This window comes from Plasmodium relictum (genome assembly GCF_900005765.1).
Source record: "Plasmodium relictum strain SGS1 genome assembly, chromosome: 11".
In the NCBI taxonomy this organism is placed as follows: Eukaryota; Apicomplexa; class Aconoidasida; order Haemosporida; family Plasmodiidae; genus Plasmodium; species Plasmodium relictum.
Window position 1 is genome coordinate 260,743 of NC_041689.1, and position 23,893 is coordinate 284,635.

General features: G+C 17.1%; 7 protein-coding genes across 7 annotated transcripts; 2 read left to right on the top strand and 5 right to left on the bottom strand.

Annotated features, from left to right (window-relative positions):
* Positions 1–1,731: 1,731 nt before the first annotated feature.
* Positions 1,732–4,170, bottom strand: PRELSG_1107100 (DNase I-like protein, putative; the record flags this gene model as incomplete). The annotated part of the gene is made up of 3 exons (XM_028677326.1): positions 1,732–1,794; positions 1,868–1,933; positions 2,089–4,170. The coding sequence occupies 3 exons, from the start codon at positions 4,168–4,170 to the stop codon at positions 1,732–1,734; spliced, it is 2,211 nt and encodes a 736-aa protein (XP_028533727.1).
* Positions 4,171–5,210: 1,040 nt separating this feature from the next.
* Positions 5,211–7,995, top strand: DOA1 (polyubiquitin binding protein, putative; the record flags this gene model as incomplete). The annotated part of the gene is made up of 2 exons (XM_028677327.1): positions 5,211–5,217; positions 5,426–7,995. 2 exons carry the CDS (start codon positions 5,211–5,213, stop codon positions 7,993–7,995), a joined length of 2,577 nt encoding a protein of 858 aa, XP_028533728.1.
* A 396-nt stretch (positions 7,996–8,391) lies between these two features.
* On the bottom strand, positions 8,392–9,326 carry PRELSG_1107300 (50S ribosomal protein L9, mitochondrial, putative; the record flags this gene model as incomplete). The annotated part of the gene is made up of 2 exons (XM_028677328.1): positions 8,392–8,446; positions 8,629–9,326. 2 exons carry the CDS (start codon positions 9,324–9,326, stop codon positions 8,392–8,394), a joined length of 753 nt encoding a protein of 250 aa, XP_028533729.1.
* Positions 9,327–9,881: 555 nt separating this feature from the next.
* Positions 9,882–11,340, top strand: PNKP (bifunctional polynucleotide phosphatase/kinase, putative; the record flags this gene model as incomplete). The annotated part of the gene is made up of 2 exons (XM_028677329.1): positions 9,882–9,935; positions 10,030–11,340. The coding sequence occupies 2 exons, from the start codon at positions 9,882–9,884 to the stop codon at positions 11,338–11,340; spliced, it is 1,365 nt and encodes a 454-aa protein (XP_028533730.1).
* Positions 11,341–11,527: 187 nt separating this feature from the next.
* PRELSG_1107500 (conserved Plasmodium protein, unknown function) lies at positions 11,528–14,647 on the bottom strand (the record flags this gene model as incomplete). The annotated part of the gene is made up of 2 exons (XM_028677330.1): positions 11,528–11,688; positions 11,917–14,647. The coding sequence occupies 2 exons, from the start codon at positions 14,645–14,647 to the stop codon at positions 11,528–11,530; spliced, it is 2,892 nt and encodes a 963-aa protein (XP_028533731.1).
* Positions 14,648–15,237: 590 nt separating this feature from the next.
* Positions 15,238–18,198, bottom strand: PRELSG_1107600 (conserved Plasmodium protein, unknown function; the record flags this gene model as incomplete). The annotated part of the gene is made up of 1 exon (XM_028677331.1): positions 15,238–18,198. One exon carries the CDS (start codon positions 18,196–18,198, stop codon positions 15,238–15,240), a length of 2,961 nt encoding a protein of 986 aa, XP_028533732.1.
* A 667-nt stretch (positions 18,199–18,865) lies between these two features.
* PRELSG_1107700 (conserved Plasmodium protein, unknown function) lies at positions 18,866–23,473 on the bottom strand (the record flags this gene model as incomplete). The annotated part of the gene is made up of 2 exons (XM_028677332.1): positions 18,866–20,024; positions 20,241–23,473. The coding sequence occupies 2 exons, from the start codon at positions 23,471–23,473 to the stop codon at positions 18,866–18,868; spliced, it is 4,392 nt and encodes a 1,463-aa protein (XP_028533733.1).
* Between the last annotated feature and the right edge of the window lie 420 nt (positions 23,474–23,893).

Sequence of the window (23,893 nt, forward strand, 5' to 3'; positions counted from 1 at the left end):
ATAAATAACTTCAAATAATCTACATATATATACAAACTCAAATAGATTAATAATATTAAATATACAGCAGGATCAAAATAAAGAAAATTAGATACATAAGTAATATTTAATAAATGAAGTAATACAAAATATACAAAAGTATAAATAACTTCAAATAATCTACATATATATACAAACTCAAATAGATTAATAATATTAAATATACAGCAGGATCAAAATAAAGAAAATTAAATACATAAGTAATATTTAATAAATGAAGTAATACAAAATATACAAAAGTATAAATAACTTCAAATAATCTACATATATATACAAACTCAAATAGATTAATAATATTAAATATACAGCAGGATCAAAATAAAGAAAATTAAATACATAAGTAATATTTAATAAATGAAGTAATACAATATATACAAAAATATGAATAACGTCAAATAATCTATATATATATAAACTCAGATAGATTAATAATATTAAATATACGGAAGGATTAGAATAAAGGAAACTATATATATAAATAACTATCAATAGATGAAGTAATACAAAATATACAAAAGTATAAATAACTTCAAATAATCTACATATATATACAAACTCAAATAGATTAATAATATTAAATATACAGCAGGATCAAAATAAAGAAAATTAAATACATAAGTAATATTTAATAAATGAAGTAATACAAAACACACAAAAATATAAATAACTTCAAATAATCTAAATATATATACAAAGTCAAACAGATTAATATCTTAAATATATAATAAGGTTCGAATCAAAAAGTTAAAATATATAAAACTCATATATATAAATAACTACCAATAAATGAATACAAAATGCACAAAAATATAAATATCTTCAAATAAATTAATAATTTTATATAAATGAGGAAACATAAATAGATGAGCAACTTGATCTAATTAAATATATCTATGAATATGATAAAATGGGTTATCAAATGAGGATTATCTGCATGAAATACATAAAAAGAAGTGTTCATTTTAAAGCATAATGCTTTCACATATATACACATAGGAACCCTATGTTTTTTATTTAAAGTATAATTTTTTTCAATTTTATGTTTTATTTATCTTAGAATTTTTTTAAAAATTAATTATTGTTTCTTTTAAACTTTTTTTTTTTTAGCTTTGGCTACATAAAAAAACACAAAATAAAAAATTAAAAGATTATAAATAAAAAAATAAAATAAATAAGATCAAATATTCATTGAAACAATAAAATTTTTTGTCTTATTTGTAAAAAAAGGAGAAAAAATTATCTTAATAAAATAACATTTATAATATTTTTTTATTATTTCTTTGCTCCGAAAAAAAAAAAAAAGTATATATATATAATACATTTAAACAATTTTAATATTTTAGAGTTAATTCTACATCTATTAAAAAAAAAATTATCAATTAGAATAAGTTGAATTAATAAATAACACAAAGATATATTAAAAAACAATTTTATTTTTAATATTAAAATATATATATATATATATAAATATACAAAGTGGAATAATAGGGATGATACTAATAATTAAATAAAAATATATATTCTTCATATAAAAAAAATGAACAGAAAACATTTTTTCTTAAAAAAAATTGAATGATGAAAATATCAAACACATACTTGTAAATATATTTATTAAGATTAATAAAATATATTCTATATTTCAATATATAAGCTAGAAAAATAAAAAAATTTAGTATTTCATTATTATTACTATTATTCAATATTTCTTCTGATTAACGTAGCATGTAAATACAAATGATCAGAACAACGATATTTCTGAAAAAAAAAAAAATAATAATAATTATAAAATATAACAAAATTAAAAATATTATATTCTTAATATTCATACCTTATTCGGCAAACACCCATATTTAGCAAGTTTATCAAAAGGTGGCAATTTAGTGCACGATATTTTCTAAAACAAAGAAAATTAAAAAAAAATTTTTAAATGTTAGATTTTGTTATGGCCAAAATATATTTAATTTTATGAATTGCAAACATTTATAAAATAAGGAAATATTTATTTAGAATTATTTAAAAGCTAAAATTTTTATTGTTATTTTATATTACCCTAAGATTTTTATATGAATAAAATATATAATCAACACATCCTTTTTGTTTCCCATGGAAAACAGTAAATGGAGCATCGTTTAACATTACGTTGTTTTCTTTATTACTTAATTTATCAATGCTATCGTACTTATAGCAATATTTTTCTATCCTATTTTCAATAAATCTATTATATATGCTTTTAAAATATAAAGGGTAGTATAAAATAAAGTCATCCTCTTTTTCATTTATTATTACTTCTATTTCTTTCTTTTTATCATTATTTAAGTCTTTTTCTTTTTCATGACTAAATTTTTCTTTTCTTTCTACAAGGAAGTATTCCTCATCATTATGTTCATAATTGTTGTAATTATCTTCATTTCTATGTAAAATTTTTTTATTATCATTGTACTCATGTTCATTTTCTTCTATGTTGAAATACAAGTTCTTTGCTTTGTTATCATATATATTTTTATCTTTATTTTTTGTTGTATCGTAATGATCAAAAAAATTATAATCATTTAAATAGTTATTCTTTTTTGAAAATATGTTAATTAAATATTCTTTATTTAATATATTTTTACTTTTAAAAAAAAAAAATAATGATTCCTTTTTTATATTTTCCAATGAATTGTTACATTCTTCATATTTTAAATCTTCTATTATGCTTTCATCAAACATTGTTCTAATTTGAATTCCTTTGAAATAATTATTGAAATAATATTGTTTTTTAAACATTAAATATTGACCTGATAAAAATTTTAAATTTATATTTTTTAAATTTATATATCTATTAATTATAAAATAGTATAATAAACTATTAGGTGTTATATTGAAATCACCACAAAATATAATAGATGGTTCAAGAATTTTAGTATTTTCATCTGTTTCGTCTTTTTTTTTTAAATAGTTAATACATTTATTCATCATAAGAATTAAACGATAAGTCATATAGCATAACTGATATAATTTAATATCTCCTTTGTAAGAATCAAAAATTAAATGAGTATTAGAAACAATAACAATATCATTTATATCAGATATATTATCATTTAAATTATTTTTACTATCTTTGATATTGCTTTTATTGTCTGTCTCATCATAATATTCTATCTTTTTTGATTTTAAATTTTTTAAGGCTACTATTAAGCCTACATGCCATTTCTTTAAAAGAGGGGATTTATCATAAATAATTTCATCAAAAAACAATAATTCAAAAACTTTTGTATTATAAAAAATACAAATTCCATCCTTGCAGGTTTCTTTTTTTTTTTTTAAAAATAATCCTTTGTAATTTAAATTCTTTAATTTACCTTGTAGTTCCACGAAATAAGACTTTTCAACCTCTTGCAAACATATTATATCTGATAATTTTTTAACAATGCTTTGAAAAATCCATTTTTTTCTATTCATCCAATTCATAACGTTGGGGCAGTTGCTATCATATTTATAATCAACTAAACTATTTGCTAAAATGTTAAATGAAAAAATAGAAAATTCTTCAAATAAGTATTTTTTTTTTTTTCCCTTACATTCAATTATTACTTTATTCTCGCCAGTACTAGAATCTTTATTTTTTGAAATATTTTGATCTTTACTCTTCAATATTCTTTTTGATAAAATTTTTAATCTAGCACTATTATTTGTGCATAAATCCATTGTGCTTTCTTCATTTATATTAATACAATTTTTAGTACTACTAATATTATTATTTTCTTTATTATTTGTAAAATTATTAATAAAGTTTTTTTTCTTATTATTTATTGAATTATTAATAGCATAATTATTATTAGAACTATTATTTCTTAAATCAATTTTTATTTTATTTTTATTTCTTATATTTTTTATATTTTTATTTATTTGCGTTTTTCTTACTAAATAATTATCATATGAATTGTTTTCTCTTATTTCTTTTTCACTATATTTACAATAACATAATCTTATTTGGCAATTAGTAAAAGTGTTAGTATCATTTTTTCTTATATAAAAAGCATTTCCAATATATTTACACACAAAAAATTGATATTCATTTTTTTTTAATTTATTCACTATATACGTTTTCTTGAAAAACCATGGAATTATACTATTTTTAGTATAAAACATTAACTTTTTTTTTTAATGAAAAACTATATTTCTTTTAAAGTTTTAAAATATACAAAACATTAAAGGAAATGTAATATATATATATATATATATATATATATATATATATATATATATATATATATATATATATATAAATTAAAATAAAAATAAAAATAAAAATAAAACAATTTAATTATTTTTTATATAAAGAAATTTTAAATATTTAAATGTGTATATACTAAAATTTATTGATACATTTCCTTATTCGGTAATTTTTTTAATACAATTTTAATAATACTGTAAAAAGAAAATATTAAAACTATTTTAGGAAATAATATAAAAAAAAAAAAAAAATACTAAAATTTTAAAATAAAACCTAATAACAAATTACTATTGTTTCTCTTTTTATTTTAATTTTTATAAAAAAAAAAAAAAAAAAATTATTAATATCATATGCTATTATAATTTCAATTGTGAAAAATATTTTTATTGGTTAAATATATTGAATAGAACAGCTTTCTTTTAGATATTTCTTTTTACAGTAAAATGTTTAAATAAAAATTTTTTTCTTTTTTTTTTTCTTTTTTTGTTATTTATCCTTCAAGAAATAATATTTCATATTATATAAATGATTTTTATATGGAATATATCTAAATAGGAGTTTTATTTAAAAATTATTCTATGTTTACACTATTATTTTTATATAAACATAATATTTCTAATTAGCAAAATACTATTTGTTCTATTTTATTTTATATAAATTATCCCTTATATTATTATACATATATATATTTTGCGTTTCTTTTTTTTTTTTAAAACATACCTTATATTTCTTAGTGTATTCATATATAATTTTCGAAGTTTGTATTTTTAGGATGTTAAAATATTTAAGTGCAAAAATTGTAATTTCATTTCTTTAGTGAGTTTTAATTATTTTTAAAATTCATTTTTATAAATATTCTTAGATATACATTTGTTATTTAATATTATTTTTGAATTAAATAAATTTAGATAATTTTTTTATTTCTATATTGTTATACTTGTTACTTTATTTAACAATGGAAGGTTAGGAATTAAACAAAAAGAAACAATATATATATATATATATATATATTTATAATTAGAATAAAACATAACTAATAAAAGAAAACTACAGAGAAATACTAAAAAATATATTAAAATGATATAACAAATTTTAAATACAAATATATGTTATATATATAATTTTCCACTTTTTTTATAAAATAGCAATTTTTTTTTTCTTTTAAAGTAGATAATGAATATGAATTAGGAGGAATTTTAATTGGTCATGATAAAGGAATAAGGAGTTTATGTGTTATAAGTAGTAATTTATTTGATGAATTAAAGGATTATGATTTAAAATTTCAATATATAGTTAGTGCTGATTGTAATGGAACAATTATTGTTTGGAAAGAAGGAGAATATGAAGAAATGAATAAGAAAGAAAAAAATATTAAAAACAACATAAATAACTTAAGAGAAATAGAATGTTCAAATGATGAAAAAAAACAGAATGAAAATAATAATGATTATTTATATAATTATAATTTTATTTTATATAAAAAAATAGAGATTCATGAGAAATTTATTTACTCTTTATGTTATAGTAAATATATGGGAATAAGTGAATTAAAAAATTGCAAAAAAAACATAGAGAATCACTTATATATATATAGTGGAGGAAATGATAGGAATATTTATCTTTTTAATTTAAATGGTTTTATTGAATTAGTATTACAAGGACATAAGAATAGCATATGTAGTATTGTTGAAAAAAATGAAAATATTTTGCTAAGTGGAGATTGGAATGGAGAAGTATTTATTTGGAGGATTGAAAAGAATGAAAAAGAAAAAAATAATAACGATTTAAGTAATGAGATAAATGAGAAAAGTAGAATTAGCGGAGATAAGTACTCTTACAGTATACTAAAAATATTAAATAATCATAAACATGCTGTATATGTAAATTACTTAAATGATTTAATACTAACTATTTCTCAAAATAATATATTGAATATATGGAATAGCAAAGGAGAGAAAACAGACGAAATTAAAAATATACACAATGATAGTGTTCGTGATATAATATTATTTAATGAAAATAAAAACGTTATTACATTTTCTAATGATGAAAATATACATATTTATGATATTAATTTTAATTTGATAAAAATATATAAAGGACACAAGGGTTTTATTTTTTATGTGTGTGTAAATGAAAAAGAGAAAATAATGATTAGTTGCGGTGATGATAAAAGCATTAAAATATGGTGTATTAAAGATATTTATGAGTTAATGAAAACATATAATGTAGCTAATTTAAGAAAAAATAATTTAATAAACGAAAATTTTAATTGCCTACAAACTATTTATTTAACTGATACATTATGGAATATTAAACTGTTAAGTAACGGTGATTTTGCATGTGCTTGCAATGACAGTTCCGTTAGAATATACACTAATAAGAAGGAGAAAAAATTAAAAAAAGAAATAATAGAAATATTTGAAAAACAATATGGAAAAAAAAATAATATAAATGATGAAAATGTAAATGGAATAGAAAATATAAACAATATCATAGGAAAAGAAGGAGAAATAAAAATTTTTAAAAATAAGGAAAAGTATGAGGCTTATAAATACGAAAATAGTCAGTGGGTTCTTATTGGTGATGTAGTTGATGATACTAAATCAGAAAAAAAGTTTTATATTGGAGATACGTTATTTAAACATGGATATTATGATGAAATATTTTCAATAGACACAGGATATGGTAGTATAAAGCAACTACCTTATAATAAAGATGATAATATTCTTTTAATAGCTGAAAAATTCTGCAAAAGAGAAGGGATTTCTGTTAGCCATGTAAAATCAATTGTTGATTTTATTAACCAAAACTCTCCAGTTAAAAATAATAGGGAAAATTATGAAATAGAAAATGAAAATAAAAAAAAGAATTTTAAAACTATTTTAAATGTTTTTACAGTACAGAAATCTTCACTGGATAGGATTTTACAAAAAATTAAAGAATTTAATTTACTTCTTTCAGATGATGATAAATATAAATTAAATAATGAAGACATCAATTCCTTAACCAATATTATAAATATATATATAAAAGATATCAAAAATATGTATAAATTTAACACAGCAGATATAAATTTAATTATTAAACTTTTTGAGTGGTCTCCTTTTTATATATTTCCAGTAATAGATTTATTTAGAGTATTAGTATTAAATAAAAATTGTGATTTTTTATTTAATAATAAATATTCTTTCAATGCTTTCAAATTAGTATATGATTGTATATCTTTTTATATTAAAAATTCAGAAAATTTGAAAGAAAATGACGATAATAAACTAGATTCTTTGTTATTATGCTGTCTAAGATTTTATTTGAATATGTTTAATTTGTCTACCCCCAGATACTATATGTATAAAAAATATAATTTTATTTTAAAACAATTTTCTGAAATTAAATCGAACAATGCTAATATTAATATATTATTTATAAAAATATTTTTTAATTATATAATAGTATTAAATGAAAATAATGATAATGAATTAAGAAAAATGTTATTTGAAATTATTCATTCTTTTAGAAATAGGACAGATGACATGGAATTCATATATATATATTCCTTATGCTTTCATACTTCATATAATTCTTATATCAAACAAACTGAAGAAATTATCAAAAAATGCGATACAATTAATTTTATTAAAAATAAATTAAATTCTTTAATTTCTCAAAAAAATGAACAAAATGAGAGATTTTTCAAAAATGTTAAATTAATTTTAGATGATCTCAATTTAAAAAAGTGAAAATATTTACTTTTTTGAAGAGTATAAATAAATACAATTCCCTTTATTTTTTTAAAAAATATATAAAAGTTTTCAAATTTTTTTTTTTCTTTTTATCATACAAAAAATAATTTTTTTTTATTTTTAATTATTTATTAATTTTATTTTTTATATTAATTTTTTTTTTATTATTATAGAATTATTTATTCTGATACTTAAAATGTATATTTAATTATATTATATTTTGACATTTTTATTCCTATTTCATAGCTATTAGTAGTATGCATATACTGCATAATCATTATATATGTATTTACTGTTATTTTTAAGATATTTTATTCATTTTACAATTTCTTTTAAGAATTTCTTAAAATATAAAATACTCTTTTTATCTTTTTTTATTTTTTTTTTTATTTATTAATCTATACTATAGATAATGTCAGTTTTCTTGTTTTTCTCATCCTTCATTAATCTGAAAAATAAAATAAAATAATTAAAATAATAAATGTATAGAACAATATATTGGAATATTACAAAATGAGAAATACATAATAAAATGAAAATATAAATTATATTTAGGATTTATTTATGAATATATATATATATATATATATATAACAGTAATAAATAAAATGTGCATATGAAGTAAATTACTCGTATTCTTGAAGAGAGGATATTCTAAAAATTATTTCATTTAAAAAATTAGTGTTTGGTAAAAATAGATAATAATAAATAACATAAATTCCAGTATATTTAAAAAAAGAGTTATTTTGAATTATTAAATCATTCAAATTATTAATATCTGAATATATTTGTTGCTTTTTATCATTACTATAATCTTCTTTGTTTTTGTAATAATTAATTTTATGTAAATTTTTATGTGTTAAATCTAATTCATAATTATTAGAAATATAATTAAAAAAGTCATACAAGTTATATGAAACATTATTAGTATACTTATACGTATCTAAATAAATTGTTATATCTATATTCTTTAATTGTGCAAAATATTTTTCAAAATCTTCTTCTATAAGTACACTTTTTTTTATATCAACTCTTTGATTTCTTTGATATTTCTCTTTATCAGCATAATTATCCACATTTTCATATGTTGCATAAACTGCTTTTCTTTCTTTAATTAAATTTCTAGCACATCCTCTTTTAATCTTTATTATTTCTCCCTTATCACCAATATGAGTTATATTATTTAATAATATTATATATGTGTATTTATTTTCGACAGCTGCTATATATGTTTTTCTTTTTATTGTATATTTGTTATAATTTAAATAAGAACTCATATATAATTTTTTAAAGTTAAAAAAATATTTTATTTCTTTTATTTTAATCATATTTCCATTATTATTATTATCATTAATATTATTTTAAACTTTTGTGTATTATTATCTTTTAAATAATTCTTACAAAAAAAATTCCCTAATAATTTATATATAAAAAAAAATAATAATAATAAAATAATAAAATAACTATAAAACTACATTTTTTTCCTTTTTTAAATAAAAATAAATCAAATTACAAAATTTTTTTTTAACAAAAAAAAAAAAATATATTTATATATAGGATTTTTGTATTTTATATGATTTAAATATTTTTTTTTATTAAAGTTAAAAAAAATAAAAATTATTTATGTATATTCATACACCTAAATATGTATAAAATTATAAATGCTAAATAAATATTATTTTATGTATGTTTTATTGATTTTTATGAAAAATTTGTTATTTTAGTAGCAATGACAAGTTTTTAAGGAGAATTTTTTCCTTTTTGAAATTTTTTTACTAATATTTATAAATATAGTGTATTACCTTTCTCTTTTTTTTGTGTAAAAAGAAAAGCATATAAAAAAAGTACCTTATTTTAAAAAATTTTAAATATTTATGAATATAATGAAAAAAAGGAGTATGCCACATTTTAATTTACCTAATAAAAAGTGGAATATAGTAAAATAATTTTATATATATTTATAAAAGAAGAAAAAATAAAATTGTTCATTATTTTAAAAAAAAAAAACATTTTATTTTTTTTTTTTTAAAGGTAGAAGACAGTTTGGTGTATCGTATTGTTAAGGATAAAGAAGATAAAATTTACAAAAAAATATATTCTTTTGATTTAGATAATACATTAATTCTTTCTCGTACATATTTTAAACCTGCTCAAAATGAGCATGATTATATATTTTATTCTGATAATGTAATAGATTTTTTAAAAAAAAAATATTCGGAAAATTATAAAATTATAATTTTTTCTAATCAAAAAGGAGTAAGCACAGGAAAGATAAGTCTATTAAATATTATAAATAGAGTTGATGATGTTATAGAAAAAATAGGTATACCTTTAGAGTGTTATTTAGCTTTAAGAAATGATAAGTATAGAAAACCAAGAATAGGAATGTATAATTTTGCTAAACAAAATAACAATAATGAAATAGAAGAGATAATTTATGTTGGGGATAATGCAAACAGAACCTATGACGACAATTTTAAAAGGCTATATATTAATCATTTAAAATATATATATGCTAAAAATAATGTAAAAGTTGATATTGATGAAATTTATAAAAAATTAAAAAAAGATTACACAGATACTGATTTAAAATTTGCTTTAAATATAAATGCAACTTTTTATACACCTGAAGAATTATTCTTAAATATAAAAAATAAAATATCAACCAATTTTCCATTTGATCCAAAGGACTTAAATAAAAATTTAGAAAATACAAATAAATTACATTATTTCATTGAAAAAAATAAAAATGAAAAATTAAGTGAAGAAAAAATGAATAATGCTATTGAGAAAGAAAAAAAAGAAACTTTATTAGAAAATATAGAAAAAAATCCTAAGGAAAATTATTATCAAATGTTAGTCATTTTAATAGGACCCCCCGGATGTGGAAAAACATTTTTATGCAAAAATTATTTTTCTGATTTCATTAAAATTAATTTAAGTGAATTAAAAACAAAAAAAAAATGTTTAGAAGTTTTAAAAGAAAGTATTATTCAAGGAAAAAGTGTTATAATGGATAATGGTAATAGAAGTGTAAATGACAGAGCAATATACATTAATGAAGCTAAGAAAATAAATAAAAATATAAAAATTGAAGCTATTTATTTTAATTACCCGAAAGATTTGGTGTTTCATTTAAACACTTTTAAATTGATCACTGATAAGTCAAATGAAATTATAGATATCCCCACAATTGCTATTCATTCTTTTTATAAATATATTGAAGAGCCATCACCAAAAGAAAACTTTGACAAAATAACAATATTAGATGAAAAAAATTTTTTACCATCAAATTTTGAAAATAGTGAACAAAAAAAATTATTTTTTTTATATTTAAATTAATCAAAAAAAGAAAAAAAAAAAAGTATAAATATATATACATATATATACATATATATATGTAATATAGTAATAATATCATAAATATATGAAAATAAATTAATTTATAGTTTTTGTGTTTTTACATAAGTTATTTTTTTAATATATATTCAAAATATTTTTCGTTTTTCATTTTTTATTCAAAATATTGCTATATTTTATTAAAATAATCTTTTTTCATTATCATATTTTTGGAAAATTTGTTAATCATAAAAATTAAATTTTGATTAGTTTTATTTTTTTTATCCATTAATTGTATAGGATCCTTTAGATAATCTATCATTAGATTAATAAATTTTTCTTCCGTTATATCTATAAAAATAAAAAAAAAGTTATATTTTTTTAGTTTTTTTTTTTTTTTTTTAATTTTAATATACTTTTAGTTTATATATATTGTGATTAATATTTTTTTGCCTATTTAATTTTAATATATTAAATTTTAATAATTTTTAAGTGTAATATTGTCTAAATTCACATATATATATATATATATATATATATATATATATATATATATATATTATATTTTTACTTTCGTACTTAAATAATTCACTATGTTTTTTCCTTCATGTAAAATTATAAATGTTATAGGTAAAAAGAAAGAAGGAATATTTTCATAAGGTTCTTTTCTATTTTTTATATCTATTGATTTTTTAAAAAGAAAACATAATTTTTGCTCAAAATTCAAAGATGATAACATTTCATTATTAGCTATTTTTAACAATGACTCATAATACTTAAATATATAAATATCCATATTATGAATTAAATAATAAGAAGATAAAGAAATTAAATAAATTATTATTCTATTAATTAAATTATTTATAATTTGTTTCATTTCAGACAAAGGTATATGCTGAACAACAGAGTTTTTAAAATAAATGCATAGTTGATCAAATAGTGAATAAACATCATCTGCGTTTAAAATATTACAATTATTTTTGAAATATGACAATGCTTTTTTTTCAAAACATTCGAAACATTCATATATGCATGAATTCACTACATTATTTAGTTCACACATTCCTTTTTCCAATTCAACTAAATCAAAAAAAAATTTTTTTTTTTTTTTTTTCTTTTTAATAAAAAAAGAAGTCATTTCATAATTCTCTTCTTTTTCTTCATCGCTAAGATAATAATAATCATTCAAATTAAAAGAGTTATATTTAATATCTGTGATAAAATTAATTTCAAAATTATTTAGTTTTTTTTTCTCATCTTCTTCTGTTTCTTGTTCTTTTTCTTCAAATTGATGTTCTATTTTTTTATCTTCTACCTTCTTTTCATTTTCTATTTCTTGTTCCTTCTTCTCTATTAATTTTTTTATTTCTTCTTTTTTTTTTCTCTCTTTACAGTTTTCAATTTCAATAAAATCTTCTTGTTCTTCATTTCTAATATTTATTATATTAAAAAAATAATTATTTAAATAATCCTGAAAGTTGAAAAACTCATCAAAAGATTCTCTAAATGAAAAGCTAATCGGATTATTATCAATATAATTTGCAGTATTTTCATAATTCTCTTTTTTATGTAATATATTAGTTAAATTACTGTTCTTATTAAATAAATTAGCATTTATTAATCTATATGTATAGCTTTTCATTTCTATTATTTTCCTTTTTAATTTCGCTAAACTTAGTATCAAATATTTTAGAATTTTTCTACTAATTAAAAAGAGCTCTAAGTTATATTTAAAATTTTTATAAATATATTCACAATTTATATATTTCTTTTTTGTATCTATTTCAATGTGAAATTTTATATTTTGTTTTAAATTGTTTAAATTGTTACTTAATAATAATAGAGAATTATTACAAGATACAATTATTTTTCGAAATAAATAAGGATAAAAGATATACGTATATAATTCTTTATATAATACTATAACATAATTTTTTATATCAAAAATTGTTGGAAAATTATAATCATGTTCATATTCTATGTTGTCTCTTAAATTTTTTTTTTCAAATAACAATTCAACTAAATTAGCTAATTTATTAATAGAATTAAAAGTTATTTCTTCGTATTCTCTGCTAAATAAACTTAATAATAAATCCTTTTCTTGAACTTTAAAGTCATTTATATTCCTAGTTATATGCAAAAATTCTTCAATTAAGTTTAAAACATATAACATATTTTCTTTTTTTATATATTCATTAATTTTATTATTTATTAATATCTTAATATAAGGTAAATAAAAATCATTATAAATATTTAATGTATAATACATACCATCAATGGACTGTTCATTTATACAACTTTTGTAATCATATATTTTTTCTTTTATATCTTCAGTTTTTATTATATTACCAATATAATAATTATTTCTAATGGTTTCGTTTATGTAACTGATTTGATTTATATTATTTTTGCAATTTTCTATAATGAAAAAAAAATTCTCTTTTATGTTTTTGTTTTTTTTTATATTGGAAATATATGAAGATACATTGCTAATTTTATTATCCACTACTTTTTTTAAACAGTCTTTTTCAACATTTAAATAAGTAAAAGCACTCAAGCAAAGTTTTACTCTACTTACATAATTTTCATCTTTAAAAAAGTTCTTTGATAAATAGTTAACAAATATATTAATTATATAATTTTCATAATAATTAATTTTTTTTATTTTTAAGTTAATTATAGATATATTTTGGATATTATTATAAAATATAAATGTTTTTAAATTATTTAACCTTTTTATATATTCCATAAAAACTTCAAAATCAATATCTATCATTTCAAAGCATTCATTATTTTCCATTTCTTCTTTTAAAAAACTAAAAATTTCAAAATTTTTGTTTCCTTTTATCTCATTACATAATTTTTTTATCTCTTCGTCTATTATTACATATAATTTTAAAATTTTATCTATTTCAATTAAACATTTTTTTTTTTTAATTAACGATAATAATTTATTCTTATTTTCTTTTAAAGCTTTATTATTTACACTAAATTCTTCTTGAATATTTTCTAACTCATAAGAATTCCAATTTTTTTTTTTTTTTATATTACCTATTTCATCAGTATATTTATAAAAGTATTCATATTTTTCTTTTGCTATTGTATTAATAAAATTATTTAATGTGCTAATCTTATCATTTACATATTCTATAGTTTCATTTATTTCTTTTTCACATGTAAAATTTTTCAATATATCCTTTATTTCTAATGTAAAAATTTTATTAATGTCACAATTGTTTATCATATTTTTTTCTTTGATAATACACTTATTATTTTTAGTATGACTTATATAATATTCTTTTAAATTCATTATTTCTTTTTTAATTATGTGTATATATTTTTTTTATTTTGAGCTTATAATAGCATTTTTCTTGTATATAGAAAAATATAATACGTTTATTTTTTTACATTTTATCTAATTATCTTTATTTTATATATCTTATTTTTTCATTTATATATTTATATAAAATAAAATATTGCTCTTATAGGGAAGTAGTTTACGTTTAAATTTTTTTCTATTTATATATATATAATTAATATAAATTAAGAAATATCCTATATAATAACATAAAAAAAGTTTCTTAAAACAAATGATTAAAGATAGTATTCACAATATTTTCACAAAATATTTAAAATGCAAATAGTGTAAATAAAAAAAAAAAAAAAAAAATTTTTTAAAACTAAAATCAATAATTAAAAAATAAAATTGAAAATTTTCATAAGTAAAAATATATTTACATTTATATAATCACAAGTCTTTTTTTTTTTTTTTAAGTATTTTTTTATATAATTCGAATAATATATAATGTTCTCTTTGCTAGAGTACCAATTAAAAAAATAATTTATATAAAATTATCAGAATATAAATATTAAAGTACCTATAAACCTTTTATCATTTAGTTATTTACACAAAATTGAAAAGAACAAATGTTTTTCTAAATATTTTATATATTTATTTTTTAAAGAATATTTTTTTTTATATTTTAAATCCTCCCAAAGAAAAAAGGTTGAATTAAATATAACATTATTTTCATCAATAAGAAAAATAATTTTTTTAATTTTATTTTCTTTAACCTTAATTTTTTCATTGATAAAACATTCGTCATTAGTTATAATAAAGTCTTTTTTATTAGAAATATGAATTTTTTTTTTCTCATAGCACATTAAGTAATATATATCCATTACATAATTTAATAATATAAAAATAAAATCTACTTTAATATCATAATTTTTGTTTTTATAATATATTAAAAATTTTTTAAACATATTAAAAAATTTATTACACAATAAGTTTAATAATAAATAGCTATTTTTTTTTTTCTTTACTAGAATGTTATCATTAAAATATTTAAGTAATTTATGGTTAAAAGGAAAATGCAAAACTTTCTTTTTTTTAATTTTGTTTTTAAAGAAAATATTATGCAATGGAAGAAAACAAAGTGTAAAATAATTTTGTTGTTGTTCTGTTTTTGATATAAAGATATCTTCAACATTACTATTTGAATTAAAATTCATTATTATTTCAAAACATATATTAGGATATATATAAGTAGATCCTTTAAAATAAGAACACATCTTAGACAAAATCATGTAATTTTTAAAATATACCCAGTTTGTTTTTATATTATTTATTATAATGAATGGTGGTATATTAATATCTATACTATTAATTATTTTTTTTAATGTTTTCATATTTTTTTTACATTTTCTACTAACTGATAATGCTTTATTTTCTTTTTTTGAAATTTTTTTAACATTCCCATAACTTTTTTTTTCATTTAATTTCTTTTCAAATAAGTCTGCAATAGAATTTATAATAATATCACGAGTAAAGTAACATATATGATTTGTTTTTATTTTATTTGTATAAAAATCGTAACTATTTTTTTTTAATTTATAATAAGCTAAACCATATAAGATAAATTTTAATAAAAACGTTTTGTAGTTCTCTACAGAATGAAACACTTCACTTTTATAATTAATTTTTAATATATTTATAAATGCATGAACACAAGATGGAATACAAATACTGTGATAGATAAATTGATCTTTTTTGATTATATCAATCTGTCTTAAATATATGATATTATGAATGGTTAACTTATTAAGAACTGTAGAAGAGTTATTAATTTGAATGTAATAAAAACAAAATTTCATAAATAAAAAACATATATCAAAGTTTTCTTTTACTAAATTTCTTACGTATGATCGATTTTTGTTCTTATATATATATTCATCATAAAATATTTTAAAAAAATTACGAATTTCTAATGCTTCCTTTAATAAAAAATTAATTTTTTTTTTTATGCTACTGTTATTTATAATAATAGTACAATTGTTAGAACAGCTCGTTTTATCACTTTTTTTTTCTTTAGTTTTATTCAAGTATTTAAGTTTCTTTTCAGAATAATATTTAAAAACCATATCATTATTTTTTTTTTTTTTTCTTTTTTGAATTTTCCATTTTTTATTAACACACTTTTTTATTAAATAATAAACGGCTTTCACATTTATGTTCTTTACATTCTCTCTATTTTCTACTTTATTTATCACTCTATTAAAAATATTCAAATTATAATTTAAATTAAAATATATGCTAAACCTTTTACTCAATTTTTCAAAATCAAAAAAACGACATATTACATAAAGCATTTCTTTTTTGTCGTAATTATTTAAATCTTTTATAATATTTAAATAATGGAAAGTATTCGATAAATGTTCTTCATTTAAGGTTAAAAAAATTTTTTTTTTTTTTTTTTTTTTTAATTTATTATATAACTTATTATCATCATGTATAAGTATAGTGTTCTTTGAATACATATTATTTAATAGTGAATTAAAAGTTACTTTATTTTTTTTTTTTATTTTTAAGTTATTTTTAGACTTTTTAAATTCTTTTTCTATCAAAATATTGTAAATAAGTTTACTTGATTTAATTAATAGAAAGCACTTTTTTAAATTGATAAAATAATTAATATATTTTGTCTCTTTTATTCTTAATAAAGCTGTTTCAATTATATTCCTAATGTTATAAGAAGAAAATAATTTTTTTATGTTTTTATTCGTTTCCCACAATCTGTCACATATTTCTATTCCTTCATATTTTTTTTTATTATTTCCTCCTTCTTCATTTTCGTTTTTCATTTCTAAATGTTCATTGTAATTTTTCAATATGTTATAATATTTTTTTATTTTACGAAAAAGATCTTCGCCGTATTCACAAAAATTTATCTTAATATAATCAAAATCATTAATGAACGAATTGCTACATAAATTAAATTCATAATTAATAAAACTTAAATCATCTGCTGTTATGAAAATAGAAGATTCACAAATATCAGTATCCAAAAAATTTTTTTTAAATTCCTTTTTAAGCACATCATAATTTCTATTTGTGAATTTTGAAAAAATTATTGGTATATAAGACAATAGTTCTAGTTTATTGTAATTCCATATTATTTCCTTATTACTTTTTATTTCATTTTTAACATTCGTTTTATCATTAAGTAATGATATATTATACTTATTAGAATTAAAATGATCTACACAACTTATACAATTTAAAAAAGTAGTCTTTCCACTATTTTTATCACCGCATATTAATATATCTACATATTTTAGTTCATTTTTAATATTGGATGTTATTTTATTAATATCATTTTTCAATTCTTTTATATAATTTTTCTTTTCTTTTTTTTCCGAATATATATTTATTTTTTTCAATATACTCGAATACTTGTTACGAACTTTTAGAAAATTATTATCTATATCTATAACGTCTTCATCATATTTTTCTATATTTTTATAAGTAAATGTTTCTTCATGATAATTAATTTTCCTTTTATTTTTTCTTTTTTTCATTTAGATATTTATAAATACAACTCTTTATATATAACTAATCAAATATTATTACTATGAAACAATAAAAATTATATTTTTATGTTTTAAACTTAAAAAAAAAAAATTACTAATATTTGTTCCACTTTGATATTAGAAAAAAATTGATTTCATAAATGTTATAATTAAAATATATCTTAAATAATTAGCAAACTAAAATAATTTCGAATTATTTTGGCTTATTTTACTTTATTTTACTTTTTATTTTTTTTTCTTATTTTTAGATTTAATATTTCTAAAAGTCAAAAAAGTAAAATAAAAATGTTTACCTTAAAAAAAAAACACATAATGCAGTCTATTGTTACTAAGTTCTTTTGCCTTAATATTATATTTTTTTTATACTTAATATTACAAAAAAAAAAATAAAAGAAAAAAGAAAAAGAAAAACAAAAACAAAAAAAAGAAAGAAAAAAGAAAAAAGAAAAAAGAAAAAAGAAAAAAGAAAAAAGAAAAAAGAAAAAAGAAAAAAAAAAGGAAAAAAAAAACAAAAACAAAAACAAACGAAAAATGAAAAAAGATGAAAATGAAAAATTTATAAAATTTGAGGAAATAAATTTTTAAGCGAACTAAAAAAGATATAAAAAAAAATGTTTAATTTATATAAAAATTGAATTTTCCTTTTTTTTTTAAATCAAACATTTTTTAGTTTTCCTAATGATGAAAATAAAACATTAACTATTGATTCATGTAAAAAAGAAATATTGTGTTTAAGTGAAACATAAAAATGAGATTTACATAAATACATATGATCTATGTCTAAAGAACTTTGAAATAATTGAATAAATAATAAAAAATTAGAGAAATATTTACTCATTAAGAAATTAGCATATGGAAAAGTAAAGAATATCTCATTGATTTTTGAACTAATCCATCTATCAATTTTATATTTACTTGATTTTAACCATTTATAACAAAAAAAAAAAGGACAAATTTCTATTTCCTCTTCACTATTATTTTTTGAATATATTATAATTTTTTCAATATCATTAATTTTTAAATATTCATTCGAGAAAAAATCTTCATAAAATTCGTTAGATTCAGTGAATATATTTTTTGTTAATTTTAAGGGAAATGTAACTTTATGTATACATTTATTAATAAAATTAGGAAGTAAAAATAATAGCAACCATTCCTTTATTTCATTGTTTATGCTATTAGAAAAAAACTCTACAAAATTCAAATTCTTATCTTTATATATTGAATTATATAATATGTATAAAGTTAATGTACGGATAGGGTACATTTTTATATTTAAAAAAAAATTACAATCTTTTATTTTTACTTCATCTATATTGGTTATTTTATTTTTATCAATATCATTGTTAGAAATATAAGACTTGCTAAAATCAAAATTATTTTCCATTTTATTTTCTTTGTCAAAAATTTTTTTTGATTCATCAAATTTCATTAATCTACTACTCATTTTATTAATAATTATATCCCATGACTTTTTTTTCTTTTCTCCTTTTTCTTGCATTATATTTCTTTTTATTTCATTAAACTCTTTTTTAATGTTTTTGCCTACTTTAAAGCCAAAATAATCAGGATTATTAGGCCATACTGGTAAAAAAGCAGAAATGTTTTCATCGTCTTTGGATATATTATAATTTATATTACTTAGTAAATGATTTTTTATTTTAATTTTTAAATTAACATCAAAACAATTGAAATAATTTATTTTATTTTCTTTTGAACTAATTCTTATACCTAAAAATGAAACATCTTTTATATATTTATCTATGTTACATTTCTCTTCTTCCTTAAAGCATAACGATAAAAATGAATTACCTCTAAAATTAAAGAAAATAGAAAAATAAAAAGAAAAATGTGAATCCACATAGAATTTTATATATAATATTAATTCATAATACACAAAAAATAAATATAAAATAAAAAAAAAAAAAAACATAAAAATTTTCACATATTTTATAGTAATAAGACTATAATTAAAATTAATCATTACATATATGTGTATTTATTTATAGTCTTTTTTTCTTTTTTTTTACTTTTGGTGATAATTGTTATTTTCAGAATATAGATCAAAAGATATATTTGGAATACAATCCAATGTTTGAAAAGTTTTTATACTATTTTCAATGATATTATTATTATTATTATTATTACTATTTGTTTCTATTTCTACATTTTCTTCTTCATTATTTTCATAATCATTAGGTTGATTATTTTCATGGCTATCATGATGTTGAATAATTGGATCATCGTCTATCTCTTCATTATATATACACTGGTGAAATGTTTCATTTAATTGCTCATTTAAGTTTAAATTATTTTCATCTGACTTATAAAAGTTATACTGTCTTTCTTCATCAGTTAGAAAGGAATATACACTAGACTCACTTGAATCATTGATATCATATAAAAGGTTGTTTAGTTTTTTTAAATTATTAATTTTATTTTTTTTTAATTTTTTTTTTTTAGTAAAATTTTGATCATAATATATTTCTTCTTTTATATATAAATCTGTATTTAACCATATTTTATTTAAAATACTTCTTAATACCTTTTTTTTATATTTCGAATTTTTTATATAAATATATGCATCCTGTTTTTTTTTTGAATAAATACAGTTATCTTTGACTTTTTTATTTAATTCACAAAAATTTTCACCAGAAATATTTTTATTCTTTTTTATGTTTATGCTATTACTTTTTAAATGCATATATTCATTATGTTGATGCTGATCTTTAATGTGATTTCTTATTTTCTTAAGTTTTTTTTTTTTATTTTCTCCTATAAAAAAACCGTATAAAAAATTTGCAACTGAATTAGTAGATGGATTAATATTTTTCAAGTCCTTTACTATTTTATTAATTAATTTTACTGCTTTATTTTTGTCATATAATAAAAACGTTTTCATAAAATGTCCACCTTTTTTAGTAAAAAAGAATTCCAAAAAAGTGTTATTTAAATATAAAAAATGATAAACTAAATCATAAAAGATTCCAATTTTTAAAATTTTTTTTCCGAATATTTCATGAAAAAACTTTCTGTTACCTAACCAATTATTTATTGTTATTTTATTACAGAGATTTTTTAAAAAAGTATTATTGTATAAATAACCATAAAAGTCTAAAGCTTTCATAATTTTTTTAAAATTATTTTTATTAATTTTATCTATCATTTTGTTAGAAAATAAAACTTTCGATAACTTAAAATTTATATGTTCATTCATTTTTATTAAATGATTTTCACTGTATGTATTTAAAATTATTTTAAAATAAGAATATTTTTCAATGAATTTTACATTTACATCTAATATTTTTTTTTCTCTTTCATATATTAACTTTATATTTTTTATATATTCTTTTTTACTTTCTAGAATACTTGTTTCTTTTTTTTTATTATTCATTGCACATTTCTTAAGATTTTCCTCCTTTTTCTTAGATAAGAATAATCTATTTGATGAAAAATCTTCATAATCAAAAAAGCTAATTGCATTATAATATTTTTTTTCATTTTCATCATACGCTTTATTACCTAAATTATTTTTATATATACTATTTATATATTTCTTATTATTGTTTATTTTTTCATTATTTTTATTTTTATTATTTATATTTAATAAATTACAATAAGTAGACTTGTTGTCTTTAAAAATAAAATATTGATCTGTTTCTTTTTTTTTTTCTCTTACATTTTTATTTACTAAAGAACTTTTTTCTTCATTTGTTATTTCATTTTTATTTATATTGTCTTCATTCATTAAATTTAAAATTTCGTTATGAATACTTTTTATTTTTTTCTTTTTTTCTATTATTTTATCTTTAATATTATTGTTGTTATCGACGTTTTGAACAGAATTATTACTGTTATATTTATTAGCAGCACTATTATTAGTATTATTACCATTATTAATATTATCGTTCGGTAGTATTGTTTCTTTATCATATAATGTTAATTTATTACTCAGATTTAATAAATTTAAGTTGCTACTACTATAAGGATCTTCACTAAAATTTATTATCTTTTCTTTTAATTTATCATGAACATCCATATAATTCTTGTTATTTGTCAAATATTCTTCCATTTCTTCATATATTTTATCTTCGCTGCTACAGCAATTAAAAAAATTATTTTCCCCATTAGTTCTTTCATTTTCGATTATATGATTGTTTGATTTGTAAAAAGTTATATCATTATAATTCATATATTTATCACTTTTATTTTTATTATTGTTAATTTTATTATTCGTTTCATCTTTGAAATCTTTAATTTCTAACTTTAAGTTTTCTTCATTTTTCTTAATACTTTTTTCTACATATTTATCAAAAAATCTTTCATTATAATTCAAATTATTACTAACAAAAGTAGATTCACACTGTTTTAGTTTTATTTGTTCTCTTAATTTTTCATATTTTCTTTGTTCTCTATGTTTTCTATTTTCTTGATTATTTTCATTTTCTTCTTTTGAGAATTTTTCGTTTCCTTTATTTTTATTTTCTTCTTTTGAGAATTTTTCGTTTTCCTGATTATTTTTATTTTCTTCTTTTGAGAATTTTTCGTTTTCATTATATATTAAGCACTTAATTTCTTCATTTTTTATACTTTTTTCGCAATTGTTACTTTTATCATATTTATTATTTTCTTTTTTCAATAATTCTTCAACTTCATTGTCTTTCTCTTTTTTTTTTATTTCTTCTTTTAAACATTCGAGTTTTTTTTTTTTTACATCAATTATGCAATTTTCACTAAAATTATTTTTTTTGTATAAATCAATTTCTGCATATTGATTATTTTTTCTTCGTATTTTATATTTAACTTTAGAATTGTTTTCCGATTTAGAATATAAATTTTCATGTAAAAAATTTTTTCTTTTTTTAATAAAACATTTTCTCTCAATTATTCTAATGTCTTCATCAGAAACATCGCTTTTCGATAAATTATAAATTTTATTTGTATATACCTTTCTTTTTTCTTTTATCAATATTTCGTCTTTAAATTCTCTTTCTTTTCTTTTATTTTTTCTGTAATCATTCTTCGGGTTATTTTTACAACTAAGATTATGACTATTTTTATAAAAATCTTTTAATTTAGAGAATATCTCATTATCGTACTTTTCTTCTCCTAAATGATCAAAATCATTACATTTTAGTCTTTTTTTTTTATTGTAATTCAATTCATAATTTGACGAAAAGTTATATAATGATCTGTTTTTTTTTTTACTTAGAGTATCACCAACTATTTTTAAATTATTTAAATTATATGATCGTTTTTTCATATTATGAATTATAATTATTTTACAAATATTTATTCTTTTTTTTTGTTTTTTTTATTCATACTTTAACATGTGAATTAAAAAAAAAAAAAGAAAAAAAAAAACAGTTACACAAATAAAGATAAAATAGAAATTAACAAATAAAAAAAGTTTCCTAAAAAGTTGACAAAAACTTAGTTTTTTTTTCTCAATGATATAAAAAAAAAGAAAAATTAAAATAAAGAATTTATACAAATGGATATAAATGTGGAAAATTTTGCTATATGATTATAATAAAAAATTATTTTTTTGTTTAAAAAAAAACAATAAAATATGAGAATATAATATAAACTTTAATTAAAAAGAAAGTATAAGACACTAAAAATAAAGAACAAAGAAATGCATACGTTAAATTAAATTTAATTATATATGATACAATTCTAT